Below are 27,882 nucleotides of genomic sequence, written 5' to 3' on the forward strand. Positions count from 1 at the left end.
TAACTAATTCAGTGTTTTAGTGTACGTACAACTCCTATTAAAAAATTTAAGTGTCCAATTATTATATTATATTATATGTCTAATTAAAAATTTAATTAAATAAATTGATCAATTATAATATTATGACAAACACTTACAATAATGTGTGGTTAGCTCAATCCGTACAATGATAACATATGTAAACAATTTCAATAAAATTGTTCGTAGCACATTGGCAACTCTGTTTAGTTGGTAAGAGTGTTACACTGTATTGCTTTGATCACCACTTTCTTTGTGTTTGGCGTTATTTTAGTTTCTGCTCTTTTGATCGGTGGATGTGTCGCTCTCGCGAAGTCTTGTTTGTTTTGAATAAGGATATAATACATATTGTGATAGGAATTTTATGTTAAATTTGAGAAGAAAAATTAAACGATTTTTGTACAGAAATTTATGAATATTTACTTTACACTTGTGTGAAAGATAATGTGTACGTGATTACATATTTGAAAAATCATATTTTAGATAGTTTTCTGTTTGATTTTAAACAAGTAACAATATGGATATATGTTATAATAATATTTATTTTTAACAATTATTTTAAAAAATTCTAAGTCCAATATAAAACTGTTGTGGAAGTAGAACACACAATTGTAATCTTCAACAAAAACACCAATGGACGATGTGCTTGCTAAACAATTAAAATAAAAAGTAAAACGTTAGAATACAGCAACGAAAACCTGCAGAAAATTTCCAGCTTTCTTCGACGATTTATAGGTGCTCAAAGCCTTACTTTCGAGTGCAACTGGAGTAAGCCACGCAGCTGGTTTTGTTGACGTTTGCAAAAGGTGCAGTCAGAACAAAACAACAAAACGATCAACAGGTAAATACTGCTCTAGTCTTTAAATGCTTCGTTTCTTTTGCTTCGAAGTTTGTTTGCCTTCACCCTTCTTTGTATATCGTTGCCATACAACGCAATTATATAATTCTATTATAAACGATTTGTAATAGAGAAAACCTTTTTGTGGGTATAGATATTGATATATTTATATAAATTATACGACACTATGATTAAATACCGCAAGAGGAATGGACTAAAAATGCACTCTAAATTCCAGATTCAAGGATTTGAAATCGATATTTTTTGCCTTGGTATAGTTAGTATGGATGTAAGTAAAGTAAATCTGGATTTCAAATAGTTTGATTTAAATGAATTAGTAACTTAGTCAATATTTAATATATGATTTAATATTTAATCAATATTTAATATATTAATGGAATACCATAAATTTTGCCTAATTAAATTTTGTCGCAATGATTAACTTACGAGTTATTTGTCTATCAAATATTAAAAAACTATTAAAGTAAATTTAATTGCGAACGTGACTGGGGCTTAATTCATTACATGCATCTATATCAGCTTTGTTGTGTAGGGTTTGGTCGCGCTTACCGAATGCCCATGTACGACATCGCACGCACAACTAAGTAAACATTTGGCTTTCTCAAACCGGGGAATGCGGGACATCATCCTGCATGCATCAACCGTTTACGGATAATGCGTCATTGGTTGCTTGCTTCGATCTGCACAATACACATTATTGGTATACGCAGTGCGGACCATCCTTGAATAATAAGAAAATACTTGAATTGTAGACTCTTCAACGTGCGTGTCGTATATCCATCAACAAAATTCGACATTCATTATTATCGGAAATCCAATTCGGCGGATGTGTTCGCAATGAAATAATTAATTCTGTTTCTGCTTTGCTGATGATGGTGTGGTGACCGTGACTCTGCAAATGCAATCGCCCGTCATTGAGCTCCGTAATTCGTTGGCATAAAACTTAAAATCACAACAATAAACCTAAGTATAGTCTCTTGTGGAAGCGAATTGTTTATATAGGCAATTACCGGCCGGTTCGCCACGCCAACGCGCACACGACATTTTCGATGACAACAGTACAGAAATGTGTAAAGTAGTGCCCCTGTCTGTCGGTCACATTTCGGTGCGTGTTTCAAATTAAGGAGAAAATATAAAACAATTTCATAAAACAACTTTAAAATTTTCAACTATTTGAAATATTATACTTTTATCAACAATTTGCTCACTCGCTGCGTGACATAGTGACTAAATCTCCTTCCTCTTCATTCAAAGTTCACGCATCTGTTGTTTCGGATTTAAGGCCGTTTCTATGGCGATTGATGCCTGTTTGTCTAAAACAGCGTGATGCGAATGTAGGCAATGAGTCTAGCGTGCCTACTACTTAAAACGATCTGAACCCTTTTCGATATTATTCAAAACAGCTGCTCTGATTCATTGGAACTTAGTCCAACGAATTCAAACATTCTTAAAACTCTGGAGCCAAATATTCAAGCTTTTTGTTTCTAAATCTCTTAGTTGGTGAAAAGTTTCAAAACTCCAAATCCACATTTCTTTTTTAGTTGTTTTTTAATTTAGCAAAATGTGTCAATTCGTAATTTGTCATTAAGTTTATGTCATGAATCAATCGCATTATGCAAATCATTTTATTTTATTTTGTTGATAGCTCTGTTATTGTTTTCGAATGAGGAAACAAAAGGTAGAGAAAGTACGATGCAGTCAGTCTCAACTCTGTCTTGATAAATTTACATAGTTGGCTTTTTAATTGTTAATTTTTCTTACATAAAATTTTAATATACAAAATAAATGAATGGGTTATTTTGTGGTAGTCTATCAGGGTCAAGAAGGCAATTCATCATCTTTCGTAGTCATTTGATATATTGTGTTTCCTCCTCGATAAAAAGCAATCAAAATCATTTGTTTTTATTCCTTTTAAAAAACTACAAAACTTTAATTAATATCTGCCAAACCTAACAATGAAGACGTCAAAGATGTATGTAAAGTATGAGTACTGTGTCTCTACGTCTCTACGTCTACGTTGATGTAGCGTACATCATATCTCACTTTTCAATGAGACCATCTTTCCACACTCAGATCGTATTTGATATATAATATCAAGTTTCGTTCAACTACCAAACACACACGATTCCATCAATTGCATACGCTTAAGCGGACTATATTCTCCAATGTGAACATGATATGAACTGTAAGGAGTAATGTCCACAATATCTTTTTATTTATTTTATTTATTTTTATTTAATTTATTTATTTTTATTTAATTTATTTATTTATTTATTTCAGCTTTTGGTTAATTTGATTTATTATTTTTAATATCTGGCTTAATTAATTTAGTAAAAATTTTGACCTGGTCAAATTATTTACAAAATTGATTTATTACCAATTATATTGTTCAATTCAAAACTCAATATATTTCAAATAATAATATGTCTTAAAGTTTAGATTGAATTAAATATTATGCTCAGAATAACAAAACAACAAATTCGCATGAATTCCAAGAAGTTTCTTAAAAAACAAAACTCTGGAATTGCATTTAAGTAATTGCACTAAATTAATACAGATAATTGGGGAAGAAACTCAGGTTAGCGTTAGTCCTCACCATTATCCGTCTCTTCGCGTCACTGGTTACTGCCATTTCGTCTGCTGCTCAGTTGTTTTAAATCAATTTCGATTTCAATTATTTAAACAATTTTATGACTTAATAATATTAAATAACTTGATTTCGTTATTAAATGGTTTCCTGCTTCGTTTCGCATTGCGGTTATATCTGAGATTTCTTGAGTGCGCAGTTCATGCTCACATAATCGAACTCACCTGCTGCACAGAGAAAGTGAGTTTAGGTGTGTAATTTTCATAAATTACGAGATAAATTTTTATTTGTTTGTTGTTTTACGCTTCTTGAGCGCGAGTCTTGATGGAAACTACTGGCGCTCTTCAACGATTTCCCGTAATGAATTTTAATTTTTAATCCATTCGATAGTAAAAATTTGCAAACCGGCAAAGTCTGGATTGATTTATGTAGTAGGTTTGATGTTTGCTTTGTCTTTGTATAATTTTTCTTCGGTTCATGTCTCAATCGCCTCCTATTTTCCTACTTTTCCTACTTGTGGTTCACGTTTAATGCGATCAATTATTTTCGCGGATGTTTAAGCCGCACTCTGCTGGTTTTCATAATTGTCGCCTTCAGATACACGTGCTTTGGTCACTCATTGTTGCTTATTGATTAGTATAAATGTCTGTCCGTTTGTTCGTGTGTACTGGCAACTATTGCAAACATTTGAAAAGTCATTTAAGTCTGTTAGTCCGTCCTTCCCGCCTCATTATTTACTTAGGGTTTTCTTTATAACTCAACCGAATATTAAACATTTTTATTCATAAACTTTTAGTTTTGTCTTTTTAATTATTTTCTGCTACTTTGTTTACAAATCACTGTGACGTATTTTTATAGTACTTTTGTCACCTCAAATTAAAACTACAAATATTATTTTTTTAATATATTAAACCTTGCGTGAAAATATAAAAACATATGTATTTGTATAGTACATATAAATATATTTTGTGTGCTATTTTCAATGTCATGTTTCGGTCTTTTTGTGTTTTACTTAGACTTATGGATTGTTTTTCTTTTAATTCAATTCACTTTATATATGTACATATATATGTGTATTATTAATTTTGACTCAAAATAATTCAATTATAGTGTTTTTAATTTGCCTACACTTTCATCTCGTACCTGTTCTACTTTTAACCTTATTATCAAGGGCTATCAAGGGAAACGTTAAATTTACTTTTTTTAAGAAATTTAACGTTTACATTCCATTAATATATTATTAATTTATTTATAACTTAACTTATATGTAAGCTTACACAAAAAAGGGCAAATTATTAACATATATATAGCAGAAGTATACTAGCCCTCCCTCTAATTTCACTTCTTGGTACGTCCACAGTTACGATAATGTCCGAATTTGAAAAAGTTTCTCTGTCTTGCGTTTCACTTGAACGTAAACAAACATTTACTAAACTAATTAATTCAGACATTGAAAATCTTGAAACGATATTCAAATAAAATAAATCACCTCTGCAGGCTACTTTCCTAATGTACGAAACAATTAGCAGAAGATGATTTATTTGTGTAGGTACCTTAGAAAAAGATACTTGGATGATGTTTTAGCTTTTCTTTTTAGCCGACCACAACCTACCACATTTGCGTACTTTACTTTATGCTTCAGAAAACCAGAAATATAAAATTTAAGAACAATTTTTGGTCAATTGACTTGGACCTGTTTCTGTAGCAAGTTCGACCAGTCTTCAAACAAGATACCTTGAAATCTCTCGTATTTGCAGCGCATTAGCAATCATAATGCTGCAATATTTCCTTTAACGGTGCATTAACAGTGCACTTTTGGTTGCATCGAAGTCGATTGCATTCGCTTCTCTTCCAATCTTTTGATGTCAAAACCTGTTGAACTTGTTCGTGGACTTGAATTTCATCGCCAGCAACAATTCTGTTGTTGAGATTGACTGGGCTTTTGTTGCTTGCAAGTGTTTTCACGTAAACTGAAGATGCAGCAAATCAACACTTCGTTTAAGTTTAGCAAAAAGTTCGTGCTACCAAGTAATTCGATAATTGTACTTTGGAATTTAAAATGAAAATTGAATGTTGGATTTATCGTAATTTCTTTTAGTTAGCTTCAACTCAAGACTCTGAAACCTTTGTTTATGTACTTTCATTATTGTCAAAATGAACTCTAATTTAACGCAAAATCAGTTAATATTTTGTGTGGTTTTTTAAAAGACAGTTGTCTATTGTTTCACATTAATTTAGTACGAAGAGTAATAGCTGTTATTCAAAAAGAAATTATTTGAAAAATTTTCTAATCAAATTAAAAATATTCTCACTGCCAAAATTTAAGCGTTTTTTTAAGTTAAGCAGCTTTTTATGACAAAGTGCTTTTTAACATTGTCTAGTTGAGCTATTACCTATTCTCCTTATTCCACGTAGATCCAGTTACGCTCTTTAAACAAGAAATAAACTCGAATAGAAAAGCCTGTGAAGTGTGTAACCCCGGTTTAAAGGGCAACGTTTGTTGTACCATAAAGTCCCGTAAAATGAAAATGTTGAGCATGCGTTTTATTTTGAAACCACGACTTTATTTTAGTAGGACGTTAACCATCACAGTTTAATGACTTCTCCACAGCTTTTACGTTTCGAAACTAGTAGTAGCTTTTAAACTAGTCATAGAGCGGTAGCGCCTAAGAGTGCTTGTGAAAATAGGTCTAAACTGTGCCTACTTAAGATTTGCAAAGAAAAACGAAATGATTTTTAAATTTCTTATTGTTTTTCAATTTTACATAATTGCACGAAAGAAATGCAATAAGAATTTATTGCTAGCGTTTTTATAGGAAGCGAATATATTGGATATATTCATTTAGTTCCCACAGCTGCATTGTAATGCAGTCGTTAATTGTAATTAAGTGAAATTAATATTAAACATTTTTTTGAACTGTTGTGTTGTAATCCACATGCACTCAATCTTCCAGTTACACATAACGTCACTGATTTCCGTTTCACATTCAGTTTTTTTCCTCTTAGATTATCTGTTTAGTGAATGAAATGTAAATAAGTTTTTTTGTCTTTGTCTTGCATGGGATGGTTAATGGTTCCAGATGAAAGATTTCCATATAAATTCAATTTGTAGTTGTGTTATTTGTGCATGTATGTAATATATGAGAAATTATTTTACCTCCGCTCTGTTAACGTTGGTGTCTGCACGAAATCTGGACATCACCTTGGAAACTGTGAGAAATGTACAGTATGTCTTTTACTAAAATCTGAAATTAAACCATCGAACTACAATCATCTTTAAATAGATTTAATTATGAGTATTTTATATAATGATCCTTCAAAAGGTTTTGATTCATCATATTGATATGTTCAAAAATATAATTTTTTTGTCACAAACACTGAAGTATTGCTATTATGAACAGAAGAATGCGTCAATAGATAGGAGCGACATTTAATTTTTAAATAATCGGAATCTGAATGGAAACCAAAACGATATTAGGTAAAAGTTCAGAAAATTGTGTTTTCTGGCTCCCAGGGTCTTTATTTAGTTGATTTTTTTCTTCCTTTATTCTACTATTTAACCGCTCCACAGAATATACTCGTAAAAACTATTAATACTTATCTATATATATACGAGAGGTCTGAAATTATTTCTAGTTTAATCTGTGCAACAGTGAAATGCATGACTACAAATGTACAGTCGTTGAGAGGAGAGGAAAAGGTTTAAGTTGCTATTGTTCTCACTTCTGCACTTTTCCGGTATTTTCCATGTCGTTGACTTTTAAATTTTTTAAAATACTTTTTTCTTTGTTTCTCTGCAACAATGGCTTTTGTAGGGTTACTGTGCTGGATAATTGCGGGCAACAAAAAAATTTTAACTAAAAGCTTCATTTAATCAAAGCAACTCTTTTTTTTTACCACATGATCTGTGAAAACGTGAAAGCTTCATTGAGTTGCGCATTCTACGTACCGTATTATTAATAAATTATAATTAAAACTATAAACTAATTTATTTAAGCTATAGCAAAAACTATGATTTTATAAAAAACTGCCTGAACTTTGTCTGGTTAAGAGCAAAGGTAACGTTTTGATCTATTGGCTTTATCCTAACTCGTTATTTCAAGCGCTTACTCCATTATCATTGGTGCGAAAATACTGGCCTGGTTTTTTGTCTGCTATCGTTTTTTGCGCTATTCAATACGATTCGGCTTCAGTTTCAACTTTCTCTATATTGTCCGCCATATGATAGGTTTTCAAGGATTTTATATTGAAAGAAAACAAACTTAATTACCCAAATCTAACAATTTTTTTATTTAATAGATAATTTGATGGCGTTATAATTAAAAAGTGCTTTCAATGTAACTTAAAATACTTATATTAGCAATTATATTTGTCACTAACATTTTACAGTAATTTTGATAAGTAATACTTATATGTCTCTATGCCGTTGTATTGAGTAGTCAGTTGTAATTTCTCATCAAATTCATATAAATAAATAAACAAAAATAAAATATATTAAAAAAATTTTGTCAGGTGTGGGGTTCGAACCCACGCTCCCTCTCGGGAACCAGAGCTTAAATCTGGCGCCTTAGACCGCTCGGCCAACCTGACTTGTTAGTGCGATTGAAAAATATTCTACAAATTTATTCACTTGCACAATTGTATGAAATCGTACTTGCTTTATCTCTCTTATTGAAAATAATTTACCGTTCTAAGTAAGCAATGCCGTTCAGTGTGTACTATTAATGTCCAGGGTAAATAGCAAAGTTATATGTTTTTTTAAAACAAAAAAGCTCTTTTAAAGCTTTTTCTTATTTCTACTAAAAATTAAATTTTCTTGAATTCGTTGATTGTTCAGTGCTTTTATTTTGCATGCAAATATGATAATCTGAAATAGCCTCTCAACTAGTTGCTCCCGCACTCGTATACATCGTTTACTTAATAAGTAAACCCACCCGGAAGTAATTGTAAACAACCACAGTGATGGGTGGAATACTTTAAAAAAGTTTTCCTTTGTGCTGCTTCGCATAGAATTGGAGCAAAGATGTGTGTGTGGAGTTATTTACAAACTTTCCTTCAATTTAGTTTTAACCGCTATAAGTTAATTGAATGGCTACTTCTGTGTTGCAAATTACTTATTCACTAGAATAAATACTAAGAATTTGTTTGTGGAAGACATATGGCAAATTTATAGCTGTAGTTTGATCGATTGGACCTTGCTTTTCCAATTTTGAAAGAACTTGTTTTTTTATTATTTTAATAATAAATCGAAATAAAAATATAAAATTAAATTATACTAGTTACCATTGAAAAGCACTTATATATTCTTGGATTCTTTTCGATTCTAGTTCATTTAACAGCGTATGCACGATATTATGCATTCCTAACAGTTTCATTTGATTAGCTTAAAAACTAAGATACTAATTATTGTCTCTATGAACTAAACGCATATGAATCGACACCTATTGCAATGAAAACAACATCAGTGAGAGTGAACACAAACGTGGACTAACGAGCGTCTATACAGATACAGTATCTTCTTTGAGGTCAAGATTGCATAGCAAGATCTTAATAGATCTCTGCGTTTTAATACCATGGAAGAATGAGGCCTTCCTCGTGTAGACAGATCAGTCTTAACTCATTTGAGTTCAAGTCGTGTGCTAAGCAGCTACTTGTTACGCGTAATGTTAATTCTCAATGTGTGTCCCAATTGCAGCTTTACTTTCCATCTGTTTTTTACCTTATGGCCTCTATGATCTCAAAACGCGTTCCTCGCAATGGCAATTCGAGTCGGGGGAAGAGGAAAAAGGCACACGGAATCATATCTGGAGAGTACGGTGCTTGGTTGATGATATTGGTGGAGTTTTTGACCAAGAACTGCGACTTTTTTTCAATAAAATTCAAATTCGAATTCGTTCTTTTTTGATCACAAGGTATATGCAAAGTATTTTAGTTTCAATCCAGGCTAGTTTCACCTACTTTCAGCCATTCTGTATCTCAAACAACCATTTTCCTTCTCGCTTATTCCTCTGTCTAATCCATAACCTCACTCATTTATTTGTATTTTACAATACTTTTCATGGCTCTTGCAGTATTTATCTTTTCGCGTTACAACAACAACGTTCCTTCGCTGTCCTGGTCACCAAGCATTTAATCCTGACTTGAGGACATAGGTATTATTTCTTCAGTAATTACGTAAGACATTAGTAATTAGGTAATGACTTATTAATTAAATTAGTAATTTAATTAGTAATACTTCATAAGTAAATATTATGTTTATTGTGCAATAAATTTACAATTTTTAAAATAAATTCATAAAAAAATGCAACAAAAAACAAATCATTTTTAATTTAGTTCAGATAAAAAGTAAAAAGTAAAAAGATCTGAAATGAAATTATTTTATATTTATTAAATGTGTTCCAGAAGTCGTCATGGTTTCTTCGTAATTAAAAGCAAACATACAATCTCCGTTGCTTTGGTCAGCATTAGTAGATTTTGCGCAAAGCAAAGAGCTTTAGTGTGAAATGTTGTGTACTTGAGTTTTGTACTCGTATTGTAATATCGTAAACGATACACCACACAAAACCAATTACCAAAGTAAGATGAAACCACCCTAGTACAATAGGAAAGTGCTTGCGCTTTCTGCTGCAGAAGTAAAGCACTGCAATTTTGTACAGAAAGTAAATCAGTGCATTTCGTGACGTCTCTGAGGTAGCAATACAATAAAACGAAGCGTTCATTAAATGGAAATCTTCTAGAATTAAAAAACCTAAACTCGGTTACTGGGTGAAATAAAATTCGTTGGGTGTTGTCCGTGCGCGGCAATAAAAACAACAACGAATCATTTTTGCACTCATCTTCCAGTTTAACGCTTTACCTTTGTTTGGCATATGCAACATATCTGCAATTGATTTACAATTTATTTTTTCCGAATTTGTTTATAATTGTTATTAAATCGAAATAAGTGAAAATAAACAATTCGAAAGAAGCTTAGAGCAATGCTGATGAGTTGCAGTGCATCTTTTGCATAATATATGAATATATTCAATTACGCCTCAGCATCGATACAGTGCGTTTCCACAAGTGTAGGGGGCATGTGATGTGACCTACATTTAAATTCGTAGCAGCTCATCACATCACCACAACTGCGCCATCAAGTCGAGAATCGCGATAGAGCAATAAACGAGCATCTGCTCATCTGTGATTAAACTGTTCCAGCAGTACAAATCGTAGATTCGTTGCAAAGTGGCACGTTTTGTGAAATCGTTTCGTTCGAAAATTTGAAAAAATTTGCATAAAGTATCATTGTGATATAATATTTACAAAACAAATCTAGTTGTGTGCTGTGCCATTGAAAATTAGTGATAGTACATTCCATAAGGAAGACCTAAGACACCAATCCATATGACATCGATTAATTAATACACCACCGTTCTGCTAAATGTGTTAATCTAAGAATTAAAAAAACTGTCAAGAAATCGATAACAAATAAACAAACTGAATTGAATATAACAACATATCACCCCTGCCACAACAAACTGCAGGGGGTTGTTAATAGTTCTTGGAATAAAACATTTTTTGCTGATTTTCAAAATTTGATTAGAGGGTAAAAGGGTGTTAGTGCCAGTCACAAAACCGATTCTTTCGACATTAAACTGAAAATGGATTTTTATACAAACATAGAGCGCCGTATCGACAAAGACGGTGAGTGCCTTTGAATACAATATTTAAGCAGTATGGTTTCCTGATGTACTGCCGTCTCCCGACGTAATTTTGTTATCAAAGCGTTCAACATTTCTCTTAGAGAAAAGTCTTAAAAATAACTTTTGATTCTGATAATTTATTTTTTGTGTACTTTTCGTGTTATTTATGTTTTTCGCTGCGCTTATCATTTCGCAATCAATTTCATTGTAACAATTTAGCAGCGATAAAAATTTTTGATTGCTTTTGAGTGATAAAAATTAATGTGTTTTTTCCCCAAGAAGCATACTTCTCATTAAGTTTCTAATTCATTTTTTACGGTCAACTTCAATTTGATATATTTCCTATTAAACACCGCTAGATACAGGGCAAGACTAATCTACATTTTTAAATAAAGTATCTATTGATGTTAATAATGTTAATAATATAATTTCAAAACACTGACTTTTAACAATTCATAATAAAGTATCATAAAAACATTACAAATGAATATGAAATGACAAATGAAATTACAAAAAACAAAAAAAAAATACACAAAAGAATTACAAATTAATACAAATTGATGTACCCTGTATATTTTCTACCAAAATTAAATTAAGTTTTTCATTAGAAAATCGGAGAGATAATTTGTTTTTTATGTATACACGTAATTATTTAATTAGAAACGTATCTTCAACTTGATTTAATTAGAAAATAATGTATGGTAAACATCGCGAACCTTCCGGCGTTGAATTAAAAAAAAATTTAGATGAAAGTTACTTTAATGAAGAATGTAGTTAGGATCTAGTTTTTGAAAAATGGTTGTAGTTCATAAATGTTTGAAACAATTTAAAAGTTCTTTAAGAGACTCTGCATAAAGAAGAATCACTGCTGACAGTTACCCCGAACAGTCAAAAAGCACCAACATTGTTCTTAATATGCAAATCTTGTATTCATTTTTGAATTGATAATAAAATTATGATTCTAGACGTTGTATCATTTTATTAGCCAGAAGATGTTGGACACCAACAATATTAGAAACATTCTGTACAATAACTGAAAATTTAAAAACAAAACTGATTTTGAGATATATTTTTTTATCTATAGTTTTAATGCAGAATTAAAATTTTAACTTTTAAAGTTATAATCTGACCTTTTTCATTCCCTCTCATTTTTTGGTTTTAAATGACCTAAAAGCTAATCTGCTATATCTACTACTAAAAACTATCAATTACCAATCAATGTCGCTGTTGTTCTCAAAGTGTCAATATGTCCGAAAAGGCATATCTGCTATTGCACAATTGTCCTCAGTGTTCTGAAAGTGGGACGAAGTATGTAAAACCATGGGTGCACCTTGTCGCTCAAGTTCTGAACAGTTGACCGACCTGAGGCCAGAAGTCTTTCATGTATGCATAAGCCTATTATACTTTCATCAGCTACGCTGGCTTAACTTGGTATTTTCTGTGTTTGGCATGTGCAATGCCTGTAATGCTTTCAGTTAAAAGTAAATATTTTGATGAATTTAATTTTCTTTTTCGCTCTGGTTTTCCTCAATTTTCATTTAAAAAAGTCGCACAGGTTTCAAGTTGCATAATTACTGCTTATGATAAAAATTTGTAATGCCTTTGTGGGGAAGTTACGTTGCAATGTCTTAAGAAGACGAGCGCAAAACACTGGACAGTTGCCCATGACGTTGACATTGGCTACAAATATGGAAGTATATTATAATAAAATAAAGATGTAAAAATATGAAATCTTAAAATTGATGTGTGATCAAACACTACAGCAAGAATATTTTTTACTTGTTATGTTATATTAATTCATTTGTTCATTTTTCACACAAATACATAATTAATACATATTAAGTCTATTATTTAGAATATTTGTAACGCATAGAATGGAATAATGATTATCATTAAATTGTATATGTAGATTCATTTTGATCAATTTGAATAGTTGAGTCAATTTAGGCACTTTTTCCACACAGATAAAATCGTCAACTGGATGAAAATAGTTGACTTCATCAAGGACTTCTCATGCAAGACACTATAACCATTTCAAGTGATCTATGTTTCTATCAATTAATATATATATAAAGGGTTACTTATTTCGTGATCTTAATATCACATATTTGAAAAAGAAACTATCAAATCTAAAGATTCATGTGCTTGTTTTAGGATTTACGATTTTATAATAAAGTTGTGAAAACTTACTACAGAAATCATGACTATTTTGGGCATCAAAAATATTAAAGATTCGGCAATATATAATTTATATATTTTTCATATGCATTAACTGGGAATAACTGTTAAATAACTGTGTCAAATTTCGAGACTATCTTAATATAAGCACTGAATATTTCAATATATATTTTTTGCAAAAGATCAAAATGTTTTTTTTTATAATATATGATTTTTGGTACTTGTTTCAACAAGGACCGGAGGTAAAAAGAACAGACAGCCATGGTCAATGTCTTCTATGAGTATCTCAAGTGTTCGTAGGAAACCAATTCAAAATACATGAAAGTGCTTCTTCATGTGTTTTCTGCTTCCTCATGGGAAGCAATTTCAGCAAATGGGTACCTCTACTCCTTCTCTTGTGATGATGTGTAAATCCTATAAACATTTTTTCACTTCAATGATGGCATTTATTTAAAGAAATATATGTAGCATATATGACTGAATTTAATGTGTGATATTTTTTTTCTCTGTAGAAAAAGAGTTTTATTATTTATAAGCACAGAATTTAACACATAGAAAGCGTCGCCACTGTCACTGACACCAAGTTCATTGCAGCTCAATTGCCGCCAGCAATTCCACATAATCTTCAGGAACATGGAAATTTTCAGAGATTTTTACACAGACATTTTCTTTAAAAATAAATTTAATATTTTTCATTGAAACTGTTAACGTTGATGTTGATGCGCTGCAGCTGCATTTGAGATGGCGGAAGAGAAAATTTTCTAAGTCGCTTGAACTCGTGCATCATTTAACACAACTTAGATTGTATCTCTTGTCGAGTTACTTGAATAAATGTGTAAAGTGCCATAAATTTACTTTGAAGATTTAATAAAGCTTGGAAATATGCAAAAATCTTGAGGAGGAAAACTGAAATAATTTGTCTGAAAAGAAACGAGATTGTTGTCAGTTTTAATTGTTTGCTAAATTGTTACTCGCTCGTTGAAGCGTACATATTTCTCTTTATTGCTACTAAAGCAAAAACGACTTTCATTTGTGAGCTAAGAACTTGCAAATTATGAAAACTAGTCCAAAATGCTTAAAATAATGTGAAAGATAAGCGCTTATTCATTTTATGCTGATAAATCATATTTTTTCGCTCTTGACCTGTTTCACTTCATCACTTAACGTATTTTTGTATTATACATAAAGATTCGAAAATCTCTAACAATGTGTAGAAACTTATTACAACAATATTTTCAAATGTCCAGCTTTGTCAGGTAATAATCTAACTCAGAAAAATATTTGATTAATTCCATTAATTAATTTCTCATTTACGTTAACATATTTATTCGTAGTCTTTGTATATTTTCGTTATTCCAAACTCTGAAAGTTTTCCAATCAACAACTTAAAAAGATTACTAAATCATCATCAGTTGTACCTATGATATGACATCTTGATCTAATAGTTTCAGGGACTTACTTAAAAAGTCTCTTGAAACATTGAAAATACGAGTTTATTCTTTATAATCGATATTATCTATTAACTGAAACGCACTTTTGTTATTTGATCCAATCTTCGAAACGTCTTCTACAATTGGATTTTTGTATAGCCATTTAAGCTGTTTTTGAATTTTTTTTTATCTCTTCTCGGCTGTCAAAACGAATTTCCCGAAGTAGTTTCTTGAGTCGTTTAAATCGGAACGATTCACAGCCACTGGATGATGATGTGCAAAATCTTTGAATGTGCGGAATGGTGACTTTACGCAAACGTTTTGTGCTGCCCAAATAATTATCTTTGTTGACTGTTTTCTGATTTTCTGGTAAAAGTCATAATGCACAATGATCATTTCGACTTGTCTGATTCGATAAACGCAATTCACTCACCCGATACCTAGATTACTTGGCATATTCAAAAACCCATATTCACGTGTTCAGTAATTATGCGTTTGATGAATGTTAGACTGGATATAGCCGCTGAAATTATGTCTTTAGCGATGTCAAGCAGTCCCCTTTTGCATGGAGGTCAGATATTTCGTTATGAACTTTGCAGCGACACATCCAAAATGTAAATTCTTAATTGAAATTCCTTAAATAGATTTATAAGCAATGTTCAGATTCTATACTAGTTCTCTAAGTGTCAGCTCGCGGTATTCGATCAGCATTCCTTCGATTATATCGACAGGTTTTCGTCGGCAACTTGTGGTTTTTTTTCTGTCCCCGAATTTAAAATGACCACTTTGAGTTGAGGCAGATGTTTTAAGTAGATTGTGACAATAAAAGAAGATTTTATCAAAGTTTTAAAGAACATACCTTAATTAGCCATAGAAAAATATCGTAACGATTGGATTAAATACAGGGATAATTATTTGCTTATTCAATAGAGCCTCTTATGAATGCGACAATATAAATTGATATCAAGATTGTTTGATAGTTTTTTGTGTTTTATTTAATTATCTCGAATATATACTTTTATTACTGAATGTTAAATCTGAGAATCTGAGAAATGTTATTTAATAAATTTCATAATCAATGTCTGACCGTCTCATTGCTTCGTGTTCGTTTACAAAATTATACTAGATCTAATAAGAGCTTTAAGCCCAAACATCAATTATTGTTACAACGAGTGGTTGCTTTAGATGAAAATGTATCTCATGCGCTGCTTACTTAAACTAGTGTGTATATACGAATGGGATTGTATTATCGATTTACCATAATTAGCATTTCACAGTGGATCTGCAAAAATTTAGTTGCGAAGTATGAGACTTAAGTTCAAATGAAAATGAATTTCACCTTGTCACTGAATCTACACTTATTTGCTCTGAACAATTTACTTGTTCCTACTGAAATACTAGTAAGTGTTCGATGCAATGTGGGTGATGCTGTGCGTCATCATTTCAGTAGAAATTTTATTATTTAAATTAACAATATTCCGCACTATTCGTGTTTGCAAATTAATGCTATGAAAGGGAAAATGACGACAGTGGGCAGTGTAGCAATCAAGATTTGTTTTGCATTCTATAGAATAATTTTTCCCCTTAGTTTAAAAGCTAAGTACATAAAAAAATTGATTTGTAGAAATTTTATTAGTTTTTGTAATTTTTGAAACTAAGCTCAATTAAGTACTTGTACTAGTTTTAGGATAAGGAATTACAAAAAAATCGGTATGATTTTATTGCATTCATTTAAAAGTCATTTGAAGTTCGTAAGATTTTTATGGCATTCGCCAGATTTAATATTTACGAGTTTATCATCCTAACCAGACTGGAATGAAATTAACCTTAAAATTATATTTTAAATGTTTTTATGCTTACTTATTGTTTAAATACGCGTTGAAATGTTTTTTTTTTACTAAGCAAAGTCAGAAAGCAACAAACTTGTTAACGTTTTTTATTTATCGGCCAAAACGAAATACAACAGAGCCATTTGTAAGCGCAAATATCAGTCAAAAAGGTTTTTGTACTCGTCGCGGCTTGTCAACAGTTTTTTTGTTTTATTTTTTAGTAAGTTTATCACCGAATGACTCAGAGGCACAACAGTCAGCAGAGTAACCAAATCAGTCCTAGCGCTACTCCACAAACGCTGCTTAGATAGAAAATTGCTCATGTCTTCCTCTTGTTTGTAGAGCACAATTAAAGGCCCAAATCGAAATCGTGAGGTAAGCGAAAAATAGAGCCAACGAAGTTGTTGCCATAAGCAGAATAATTGGAACGGTCGCTAAAATGTCCAGTGCCGAATTTATTCTGAGGCCACAAAAACACGCGTTTAGTTCAACAAGAACATTTTTTTATAAACACTAAAATAGTTGCTTGGGTTCTTCATTATAATCGCTTATCACGCTTTATTATTCTCTGTTCAGATAAGTTTTTAACATTTTAAATACTCAATGCCAGGTTTCTGTCCACAGAAAATGTTTCTTATTGTTTGTAACAGTCATTGTAGTTACTGTAGTTTTTCTTATTTTCTCTTTTTGCTCTACAGCTGCTGTTTTTTGTTTATATCGTTATATCGCAAATACCAATTTAGGCAAATTACATTATTTTAGCTATTAAGAATTTTAAACAATGGCAAAAAATTAATTTTTTATATGTGTTCATTGTATATAAACAAATTAATACGCTGCTTCAACTTAGACTAGCCGTAGGAACGTAGAACTTATCAGAAACTATGGAACGAGGTTACAGTAACTACACTAGTCATAAATTTTGCCTTATTGATTTTGTTTTATTTATTGTTTTTTTTTTATTATTTTAATCAATTATTTGTAAATAAATTTACTGAACTTTTTAAATCCGTCTCTGAATAAATGGCGAAAAAAGCAGCAAAAATTTACCTAAATGACTATAATTTATATTATATAAAACCGGTGAGTCTATTGCAGTGAACAGAGTGTAACCCGCTCAGTGATAAAGCGGAACAATATCCAAACACTCAGAGTGAAACTTTCCCATGTGCAGAAGTTTCTAACGTTCAGTTAGTTGAGCTCTGTGGCTGTATCGACGAACACCTTTCGTACTTTTAACTGAGCTAAGCGTGTTGGTATTTTATCATTTGTTGTTGTTGTTGTTGTTGTTGTTTAATAAAGCGATAAGAAATATATTAATACATTATATTTGTAAAACATTCTTAACTGCATTCGGAAGTAAAATGATTTCGACTTTATTATAATTTTTTATTTGCAGTGCGTAAAATGGACACACAATTGGTGTGGGCACGCGATCCTACTGAAGGTTACATTCAATGTCGTATAACGGAAATCGGCGCGAAAGATTTTGAAGTTACTCCAGTTGACCGGAAGTTCGCGAAACGTACTTGCCACATCGATGATATTTTTTCTTCTTGCGAAGGACCTCAGGATCACGATGACAATTGTAAGTATAGCAAATACAGGTAGATATCTATTCATTTATTCACCTCTTAGATAAAAAAATCTGATAATTAAAAAACACTGTTCTTATATAACATAAACTGTGTCAAATATTTGATAAGAACGTTTTGAAATGTAGATTTCTGAAGTGCTAATGTTTCGGAAATAATTTTGTTTAGTTTTACACCTTCCTTGAGTGTTCTCAGGTTTATGCTTGCTTGAGTAGATAACAATATATTCAAGAAAAAAAAAATCATTTGAAAACAATACGAATTCGTAGACTTTAATCGTGTTTCAATTTTAGAGTTTCATCGAAATTCGAAATACACAGTAAAACATTTAATGTATCTTTTATTTATTGCACAAATAAGGTTTCATTTTTTTTGTGTAATTGAAACGTGACTTCATGCCATGTCTTAAAGAAAATAACCAATATTTCAATTTAACTAAGGTTGACTTATACTATTCTCTTCCGTGAGCAATCCTAAGTCTTAAATGTCAAAGTATCTTTAGAATTTAAGCGAGAACTAGTCTGTCGTTTCGGATATGGATTATTTATGAAAGTCTTTTGTAGTGCAGTATTTTTTTTCGGTTTTATAGCTTTATAGCTGTACTTATTTCGTGACATTAAGTCATGTTTTTGTGCTCTAATTGTTATATTTATTTTATGCACTTTCATGAAAACCCCGACTTACTTCATTCTTTCTTAAATGGCATAATTAACATTACTTTTCTAAATTTTTATATGATTCAATGCAACTATGAAAGGTCAAAGTGAACTACGTTTTTAAATAAGAATTTTATTTTCTTAACTGTGCCATATATTTTGCAGAGACTATTTGATTAAGTGGTTAATGTGAATGAATATGATCTATCCCTGATAAGTACTATGATACCACAAGAACAATATCACAAGATGAATAACTTAGTTAAAAGCTTGGTGATAGTCTAATATATTAATCATTATAATAATAAGCAAGGACCGAAAAAAAATTATTTCAAAAATTTTTAAGAAAAAAAGCAGGAACAAAAAGTTGTCTAAACTCATATTTAAGTATATAGTTATCATTCTAACAACTTTTATCCTTAATATTATGCATGCCTTTTATATGTGAACGGTTTAAAATAAAACTCAAAAATAAGAGTTATTCATGATTTTTATATTTAAAAAGCAAAAATATCAGTTATTTGTGCGTAAATGGGTTTTGACACTAATTGCCTTCCACTCATCTTTTTTTAGGTGAATTAATGCTACTTAATGAAGCTACATTCCTGGATAATCTTAAAGTTCGTTATTATAAGGACAAAATTTATGTAAGTATTTTTCATATGCCTAAGTTACGTTTTAATATTCTGCTTTAAGACATACGTGGCCAACATACTCATAGCTGTTAATCCGTATCGCGAAATAAATGATCTTTATTCATCGGTTACAATAAAGCAATATAATGGACGTTCCTTGGGTGAATTGCCACCACACGTGTTCGCTATAGGTAACCATACATTTAAGATATGGACACTGAACAAACTTATAATTATATATATACTATTATCTCTAGCGGACAAAGCTATACGTGATATGCGCGTTTTGAAGTGTTCACAGTCAATAATTGTATCGGGTGAATCTGGTGCTGGTAAAACGGAATCTACAAAATATTTACTTAAGTACTTGTGCCATTCACACGATAGCGCCGGACCAATTGAACAGAAGATCTTAGATGGTAAGCAGACATATAAATTTAATTTTCAAAAATTACTATTAAAAATTTTTTTTTAGCTAATCCTATTTTGGAAGCTTTTGGCAATGCAAAAACAACTCGAAATAATAACTCCTCACGTTTTGGCAAATTCATAGAAGTGCATTATGATGCAAAATGCCAAGTTGTTGGTGGTTACATATCACATTATTTGCTGGAAAAGAGTCGCATCTGTACCCAAAGTTCGGAAGAGCGTAATTATCATGTATTCTATATGTTACTAGCCGGCGCACCACAACAGCTCCGTGATAAGTTAGGTTTAGGCAAACCGGATGATTATCGGGTAAGTGAATAAGCGTCAAGGTGCTAAAAAATAATTTCGGTATATCGAATACATCTTTAAGTTATAAAACTCGAGATAAATATTATTATTTATATGCATGACTAGCTTATCAGATACTAGCTTATCAGACATGTCACTGATTGAAGACCTAATAATTATTTTTCGTGTACAATTTTTCAGTATCTTTCTGGTTGCACTCAATACTTTGCAAATGCAAAGACAGAGCAACTTATACCAACTGCGCAAAAATCTAAAGACTATCAGCAGAAAGGTGCCCTAAGAGACCCGATTATTGATGATTACAATCATTTCCAGAACTTGGATAAAGCGCTTAGCCGCTTGGGTCTCAGTGATGTGAATAAATTGGAAATATATTCGCTGGTTGCTGCTGTTCTGCATTTGGGTAATATATCATTTGAAGAAATACCCGATGATGCGCGTGGTGGTTGTCAGGTGTCTGAAGCCTCTGAAGATTCTCTAACAATAACGTGTCGCCTTTTGGGTGTGGACCCCACGGAATTGCGGCAAGCACTGGTTTCTCGAGTTATGCAAAGTAAGGGAGGTGGTTTTAAAGGCACTGTAATAATGTAAGAAACGATTTAAATATATTCGCATTAAATAATTAAATACAAATATTTTTCCATGCAGGGTACCTTTAAAAATCTACGAAGCGAGTAATGCACGCGATGCTTTGGCTAAAGCAATTTATAGCCGACTTTTTGATCGAATTGTAGCACTAATAAATCAAAGCATTCCATTTAAAGCTTCCAACTTTTATATTGGCGTTTTGGACATAGCTGGTTTTGAATATTTTACCGTTAACTCATTTGAACAATTTTGTATTAATTACTGCAACGAAAAGTTGCAAAAGTTTTTCAACGACAATATTTTGAAAAACGAACAAGAACTATATAAACGGGAGGGCCTTAATGTACCGGAAATTTCTTTCACAGATAATCAAGATATTATCGACTTAATTGAATCCAAATCGAATGGTATTTATACACTATTAGATGAGGAATCAAAACTGCCAAAACCATCAGCATCACATTTCACAACTGAAGTACATAAGGCTTGGTGTAATCACTTCCGGTTAGGTTTGCCTCGTTCTTCGCGTTTGAAGGCGCATCGCATACTAAGAGACGAGGAAGGTTTTCTTGTGCGACACTTCGCAGGTGGCGTGTGCTACAATACGGTTTGTGAAAGTAAAAAATTATTTAAATTTTTAATTAATGTATTTTTTATTTAAAGGAACAATTTATTGAAAAAAACAACGATGCGCTGCATGCGTCTTTAGAAGGCCTTGTGCAAGAGTGCGAAAATCCTTTGTTAAAAACTCTGTTTCCAAGTGGTAGCACCTCACCCCGGGGAAAACTGAACTTTATATCTGTAGGTTCAAAGTTTAAAACTCAACTCGCAGAACTAATGGAAAAATTAGAGAAGAATGTAAGTTTTTAATAAGTAAGAATAAGTTGCAACTATCAATTTTATATTTACATTAGAACGGCTATAGTCAATCGCAATATTTACCACTAAGCAAACAAAGGGGAATGCATTATAATTTAGAATCAAAACTGTATAAGAAATTGGAAAGCAATGAAAAAAGTGGAATAAATGTTTTTCAAAAATTTGTAAATATACCCACAAATATTCATTTTACTCATTTTTCAATTCTATTGCAATATTCTGACTCACATCTTAAATACAATTTGAATGACTAGAGTTATAAAATTTCTTATTGCATTGAATTATAAGTGAATGGGCGCTGTTAGAAGGTAGGACAAAGGAAGGATAATTTCCCCACAAATTAAGAACAAAAAAACCTAATTTTACTAAAAATATTCAAAGTACTGGTCACTATCTACTATTCTATCATTTACAAATTTATTTTCATACATCACTTTACTATCTAAAACATCACAGTCCATAACTTCGCCATTGGTCTATCATATTTAGATGGGGAGGTATCATCCATGTGATAATACCATAAGACCTTCTTATGTTATAAAATCTGTGTTGCATACACTTTAAGGGCCCCTGCTGTCTTAGCTACGTCAATGTATAAGTTTGACACTAGTTTTAACTAGTGTACAGTTTGTGTATAGTTTTACATAATAATTGCTGTATGATGTAATTATGTTGTTATATTTTCTTTATTTAATGATATGGTCCATAGAATAGCTTAGTTAATATACATAAACAAAGCCTGGAGTGTAGCTTGTGGAATAATATTTTTAAAAGTTGAAGCATTTATATTAATATAATATATTTATTAAATTATTTTAGTACTTCTTAATAGATTTTTTATTAATAAAACATTAAAATAACAAACATCTATTTTTTACAGGGCACAAATTTTATACGTTGTATTAAACCCAACAGCAAAATGGTAGATAAGGAGTTTGAAGGTGGTTTAGCTCTAGCTCAGTTGAAATGTTCTGGTACTATATCTGTACTTGAACTTATGGAACATGGGTATCCTTCACGTGTACCATTCGGAGATCTCTACAACATGTACAAATCGTACTTGCCTCCAGAATTGGTAAAATTGCCGGCACGTACGTTCTGTGAAGCTATGTTGCACTCGCTAAACCTCAGTTCGAAAGATTTCAAATTTGGTATAACGAAAGTGTTTTTCCGTCCTGGGAAATTCGTTGAGTTTGATCGCATATTAAGATCAGATCCTGAAAACCTTTTAGCAATAGTGACTAAAGTTAAGAAATGGTTAATACGCTCTCGTTGGGTGAAAACAATATTAGGTGCTGCGTGTGCAATCAGATGTAAGTTTATCTAAATAACCTAAGTATATATCCATTGAATTTCATTTGTTTATGTATGTATCACTTATTTTTAGTAAAAAATCGTATAAAATACCGGAATAAATGTATATTGGTTATGCAGCGCATGGTACGTGGACATTTGGCAAGAAAACATCATAGACCTAGGTATCAAGGTATTGCAAAAATAAATAAAATTCGTCTTAATGCCCAAAAGACAATAGAAATAGCAACGGGTCTAAAGAATGGTCGTGAGGTAATTATAAATGAAGTAAACGATATATATCGCCAAATCGAGGATGCCATTAAAAGCATAAAGGTAAGTGATAATTGTTTCTTCAAATTAATACAGGCGTTTTTTCAAATGACAATTTATAGGAAAATGAAAAAATTACATCCAGAGAAATAGATAGCCTGCATACTGTAGTAATGGCGAATATGAATAAGGTCACTGTGGACTTAAATAGTAAGCTTAAGGTAAGTATACATTAGAGTGTATATTCTGTATAGTGTATCATATAGTGTATAGAAACACAAAATTTGTTTACATATTTAACATATATATTTAACAAATATTCTTCTTAAAGGAGCAACAACAAGCAGAAGAACAAGAACGCTTGCGTAAAATTCAGGAAGCTCTTGAAGCAGAGAGGCGAGCTAGGGAAGAAGAAGAACGCAAAAAGCAAGAAGAAGAAGAGAATAAACGACTGTAAGTTCTTATTAGTCAAATATATGAATATGAAAACGTTAAAATTTAAATAAAATATTTTGAAAACAGCAAAGCTGAAATGGAGGCGCGACGCAAAGCTGAAGAACTAAAACGTCTCAAACAGGAAGAGGAAGATCGCAGAGCTGCTCTAGCATTACAAGCTCAATTAGAAAAAGAAGCACAAGATGATGCTAAGTATCGGCAACAGTTGGAGCAGGAGCGACGTGATCACGAACTGGCATTACGATTGGCAAATGAGTCAAATGGGCAAGTGGAAGATAGCCCGCCAGTTATTCGCAAGTATGTCTTATGTGCATAACGTATCTAATTTGTAAATATTATGATTGGAAGTAATACTTAGCAGCAATTAAATTGTACAGCACTGCTGCCTTTTGTTTTGTCCTTATTTACTTAAGTTTATTTATTTTGAATTTTACACTGCCTAACTATTTTATATGCAATAATTATTATTTTTATATTATAACTTTTACAAATTCTCTCTCCCCCTATACTCTCAGTGGTCAAAGTGATGTTACGTCCATGGTTCCAAACAAACTGATCAGGTACAAAGCACGCATGTTTTTTTTTTATTTCGATGAAACAGATGTACTAATTAATTATTAATATTGTTTATTCTTACTAATATATTTGTATTTAAATTTTTTTCTTGAATGAAACTAAAGTTTTTCTCATGTAATTTCGACCTTTACGTCACGGTATTTTAAGTGAGTTAACATAGAAATCAAAATTAAACAAAAAAATTTTATAAACTATTCCTCTCATTGTTATTCTGATTTGGTCAAATTATTCAATAAATTTTTTTTATTATTTGTATTATACAGTATGTTTTTAGAATTTTTTGTGGTTTTGGAAACTATTTAATGCACACACTACAATTAATAAATTTAAACTAATCACAAATAAATTAAGTAATATCTTTACAGTAATTACAGTAATTTTTAACTTTAAATAATAAATAACTTAATTAAAATCTTTGAAATTGTCATATTAAATTTTATGACAATCTGATGTAGAAGGGTTTTTATGTGTTTTTCTGTGTTTTTCTGTGTTTTTCTGTTATATAGATATACAGTGACTCCATCGCATAATCGGACAAGCATTTGTTCGATATAAATGTGCTCTAAACTTTAAAAAAAATGCTAAAATTATGATTTTTTTGCTTTAATTAATACCTAACATACTTATCTATCTAAATTATAAAAAAAATTAAAACATTTTTCATATTAACTATTAATTTAAAGTAAAAAACAGAACCTACACAATTTTTTGGGCTCAACCATAATCGGACAAAGTGAAGCAGCAACGCTAAAAATACTGTTATTTTACAATTATGCACTTCAAAACTACAGTAATAATTCTCACAACAATGTTTTTTACATTAAGATAAATATAAATTATATAACTGTCACAAATTAGTATTAAAATGGCACCAAATGGAAAGCAATCTACTGTCGAATTTAGGCAAATAATAATTAAATTGAATTTTGAAGGTAAAACCGTCAAAGAAATTGCCAATTTAGTTGGAATAAGTCAATCTACTATTCAAGACATTATCATGAGGTTCCATGATGAGTTTAGGCTGGCCAATAAGATCAGAGCAGCTCAAGGCAAAATATTAAATGATCGAGAAGAGCGTTCGATATTGAAAGAAATAAAGAAAAATCCTTTCAAAGCCGCAAAAGACCTTAAATTATCATTAAAATCCCGCAATGAGAAAGATGCATGCTGAAATACTATTCGCAATACATTACATAAATTCAATTATCACGGAAGAATTGCCAGAAAGAATCCATTTATAAGTATTAAAAATAAAAACAAAAGAATAAAATATACTAAGGAATATTTACTAAAAACAGAAACCTTTTGGAATCAAGTAAATTGATGGTAAATCATCTTAAATACATTTTCATTGATAATTTTTATTTTTTTAAGGTTTTGTTCACTGATAAGAGTAAATTTAATCTGAATAGATCTGATGGTAAGATGTTTTTATGGCGTAAAAAAAAACCAAATGCAGAATTCAATCATCACAATACAAAAACCACATGGAGGAGGCTCTGTTATAGTTTGGGGTTGTATCTCGAGTGTTGGAGTAGGTAATTTGCATTTTATAGATAGTAAAATGGACAAATCTGGATACCTCGACATTCTGGAACAGAATGTAAAGCAAAGTGCAGAGAAATTGAGTATTGCAGAAAATTTTAATTTTTATCAGGACAACGATCCCAACCATAGGTCAGGCGTAGCAAAGCTTTAGTTGGTCCATAACTGCCCCAAACTCATAGACACACCTGCACAGAGCCCAGACCTTAATGTGATTGAGAGTTTTTGGGAGGAATTAGCTAAGAGAGTGTACCAAAAAAAATTAAACACAATAGTACAGCTAAAGGAGCATGGTACTCAATTGAGCCAGATGTGTGTCAAAAATTGTTAAAATCAGTTCCAAATCGTCTTCAGGACGTTCTGGATAACAAAGGATATGCAACAAAATATTAAATGCCACATTTCTGCATTTTTAACATGGATGCTTAATTTTGTCCGATTATAAGTTGAGCCCAAAAAATTGTGTTGGTTCTGTTTTTTACTTTTAATTAACAGTTAATATGAGAAATATTTTATTTTTTTTTATAATTTATATAGATAAGTATGTCAAGTATTAATTAAAGCAAAAAAATCAATTTTAATGTTTAGAACACATTTATATCGAACAAATGCTTGTCCGATTATGTGATGGAGTCACTGTATGTAGTAAATTCTGTATATAAATCATGCTTATCACAATTATTTTATAAAACGGGACTCTTTGCAATGCAATTTATTTAACACAATAAAAAAATACTTTTATTTACATTTAGATCAGAGAACGTAAGGGCGCAACAACAAGCTTTGGGCAAACAGAAATACGATCTGTCAAAATGGAAATATTCTGAACTACGAGATGCAATTAATACTTCCTGTGATATTGAATTACTTGAGGTATGTATATTGCAATTATTATGAAAACATTTTTAAAAAAGCATGTTTGTATCTTATTAGGCTTGTCGTCAAGAATTTCACCGTCGTCTAAAGGTTTACCATGCTTGGAAAGCAAAGAATCGTAAACGCACTACCATGGATGAAAATGAACGTGCCCCTAAAAGTGTAATGGAAGCGGGTAAATATTTTAAAATTGATTGATTTTATTATTAAAAAATAAAAAATTTAATGATTACCTACTGGTTCAATAGCAACCAAGGCACCACCATTAATACAACCGAAACATGAAATCACAACAGCCCAACATCGTTATTTCCGGATACCGTTTATGAGAGCAAACGCACCTGAAAATAGTAAGAAATTTTTTTATACTTCATATAATAAATAAATTGTTCAATAATAATCTATGATTAAATAGCTAAACGTGGTTTATGGTATGCACATTTTGATGGTCAGTGGATAGCGAGGCAAATGGAATTACATGCAGATAAACCTCCAATTCTTCTAATAGCAGGTAACTATTCTTTGTTGTTTCACAATTTTGTCTTATAAAACTAAGATATTATTTTTTCTTTCAGGCATTGATGACATGCAGATGTGTGAATTGAGTTTGGAGGAAACTGGTCTGACTCGTAAGCGTGGTGCAGAAATTTTAGAAATTGAGTTTAATCGTGAGTGGGAGAAGAATGGAGGCAAACCATACAAAAATCTTGGCTCTCAAATATTATAAAAATGAACATATAAACACTTCCAGGAAACAAAAGGCGTTAAAATAATTGAAACTATAAAATTTAAAATATAATATTTAGTATTGAAAAATTTACTAAAAATTCAATAGTGAAATATAATCGAAAATATTTTTATAACTTTTTTGATATAAAAATTTCCAAACAACTGTCAACAGATGATTTACTTTTCGATTTAAAAGTGCCTTTGTGCTTGGAACTTATAAATTTCAATGTTAAAATATATTTAAAAACAGGAACGAAACTCATTCCAAATTATGGAGTTCTTATAAAATTACTAAAATTTAAATGTATTGTCTGAAACAGTATTTTAAATAAAACGTATCAATGTCCAATATTTTATTCATTACAGCATGTACAAAAAGTAATTATTACTCTATTTTAACAGGGCTTTATGTTCAGTTTATAATAATTAAATTTTATTTTATTAAATAAAAAACTTTTCA

General features: G+C 31.1%; 1 protein-coding gene and 1 non-coding gene across 7 annotated transcripts; one reads left to right on the plus strand and one right to left on the minus strand.

Moving 5' to 3' along the window:
- Window positions 1-505: 505 nt before the first annotated feature.
- Window positions 506-27,773, plus strand: LOC119680308 (myosin heavy chain 95F). Of its 6 annotated transcripts, none has more exons than XM_038093065.1 (21): window positions 506-859; window positions 17,983-18,171; window positions 19,408-19,481; window positions 19,531-19,660; window positions 19,727-19,888; window positions 19,945-20,207; window positions 20,388-20,794; window positions 20,856-21,402; window positions 21,459-21,653; window positions 21,710-21,838; window positions 22,555-22,987; window positions 23,062-23,303; window positions 23,363-23,461; window positions 23,572-23,693; window positions 23,763-23,993; window positions 24,212-24,256; window positions 26,570-26,690; window positions 26,751-26,868; window positions 26,942-27,043; window positions 27,109-27,204; window positions 27,269-27,773. In XM_038093065.1, exons 2-21 carry the CDS (start codon window positions 17,991-17,993, stop codon window positions 27,418-27,420), a joined length of 3,849 nt encoding a protein of 1,282 aa, XP_037948993.1. In that variant the 5' UTR covers window positions 506-859; window positions 17,983-17,990; the 3' UTR covers window positions 27,421-27,773. The 6 variants fall into 6 exon arrangements, with proteins under 6 accessions (XP_037948993.1, XP_037948992.1, XP_037948991.1 ...); XM_038093063.1 differs by lacking the exon at window positions 506-859 and adding an exon at window positions 10,672-11,147; XM_038093066.1 differs by lacking the exon at window positions 506-859 and adding an exon at window positions 17,729-17,835.
- Trnal-uaa lies at window positions 7,971-8,054 on the minus strand. The gene has a single exon. It is a non-coding gene; the product is annotated as a tRNA-Leu (tRNA).
- Window positions 27,774-27,882: the final 109 nt, after the last annotated feature.

Source organism: Teleopsis dalmanni, chromosome 2 (genome assembly GCF_002237135.1).
Source record: "Teleopsis dalmanni isolate 2A chromosome 2, ASM223713v2, whole genome shotgun sequence".
Lineage (NCBI taxonomy): Eukaryota > Metazoa > Arthropoda > Insecta > Diptera > Diopsidae > Teleopsis > Teleopsis dalmanni.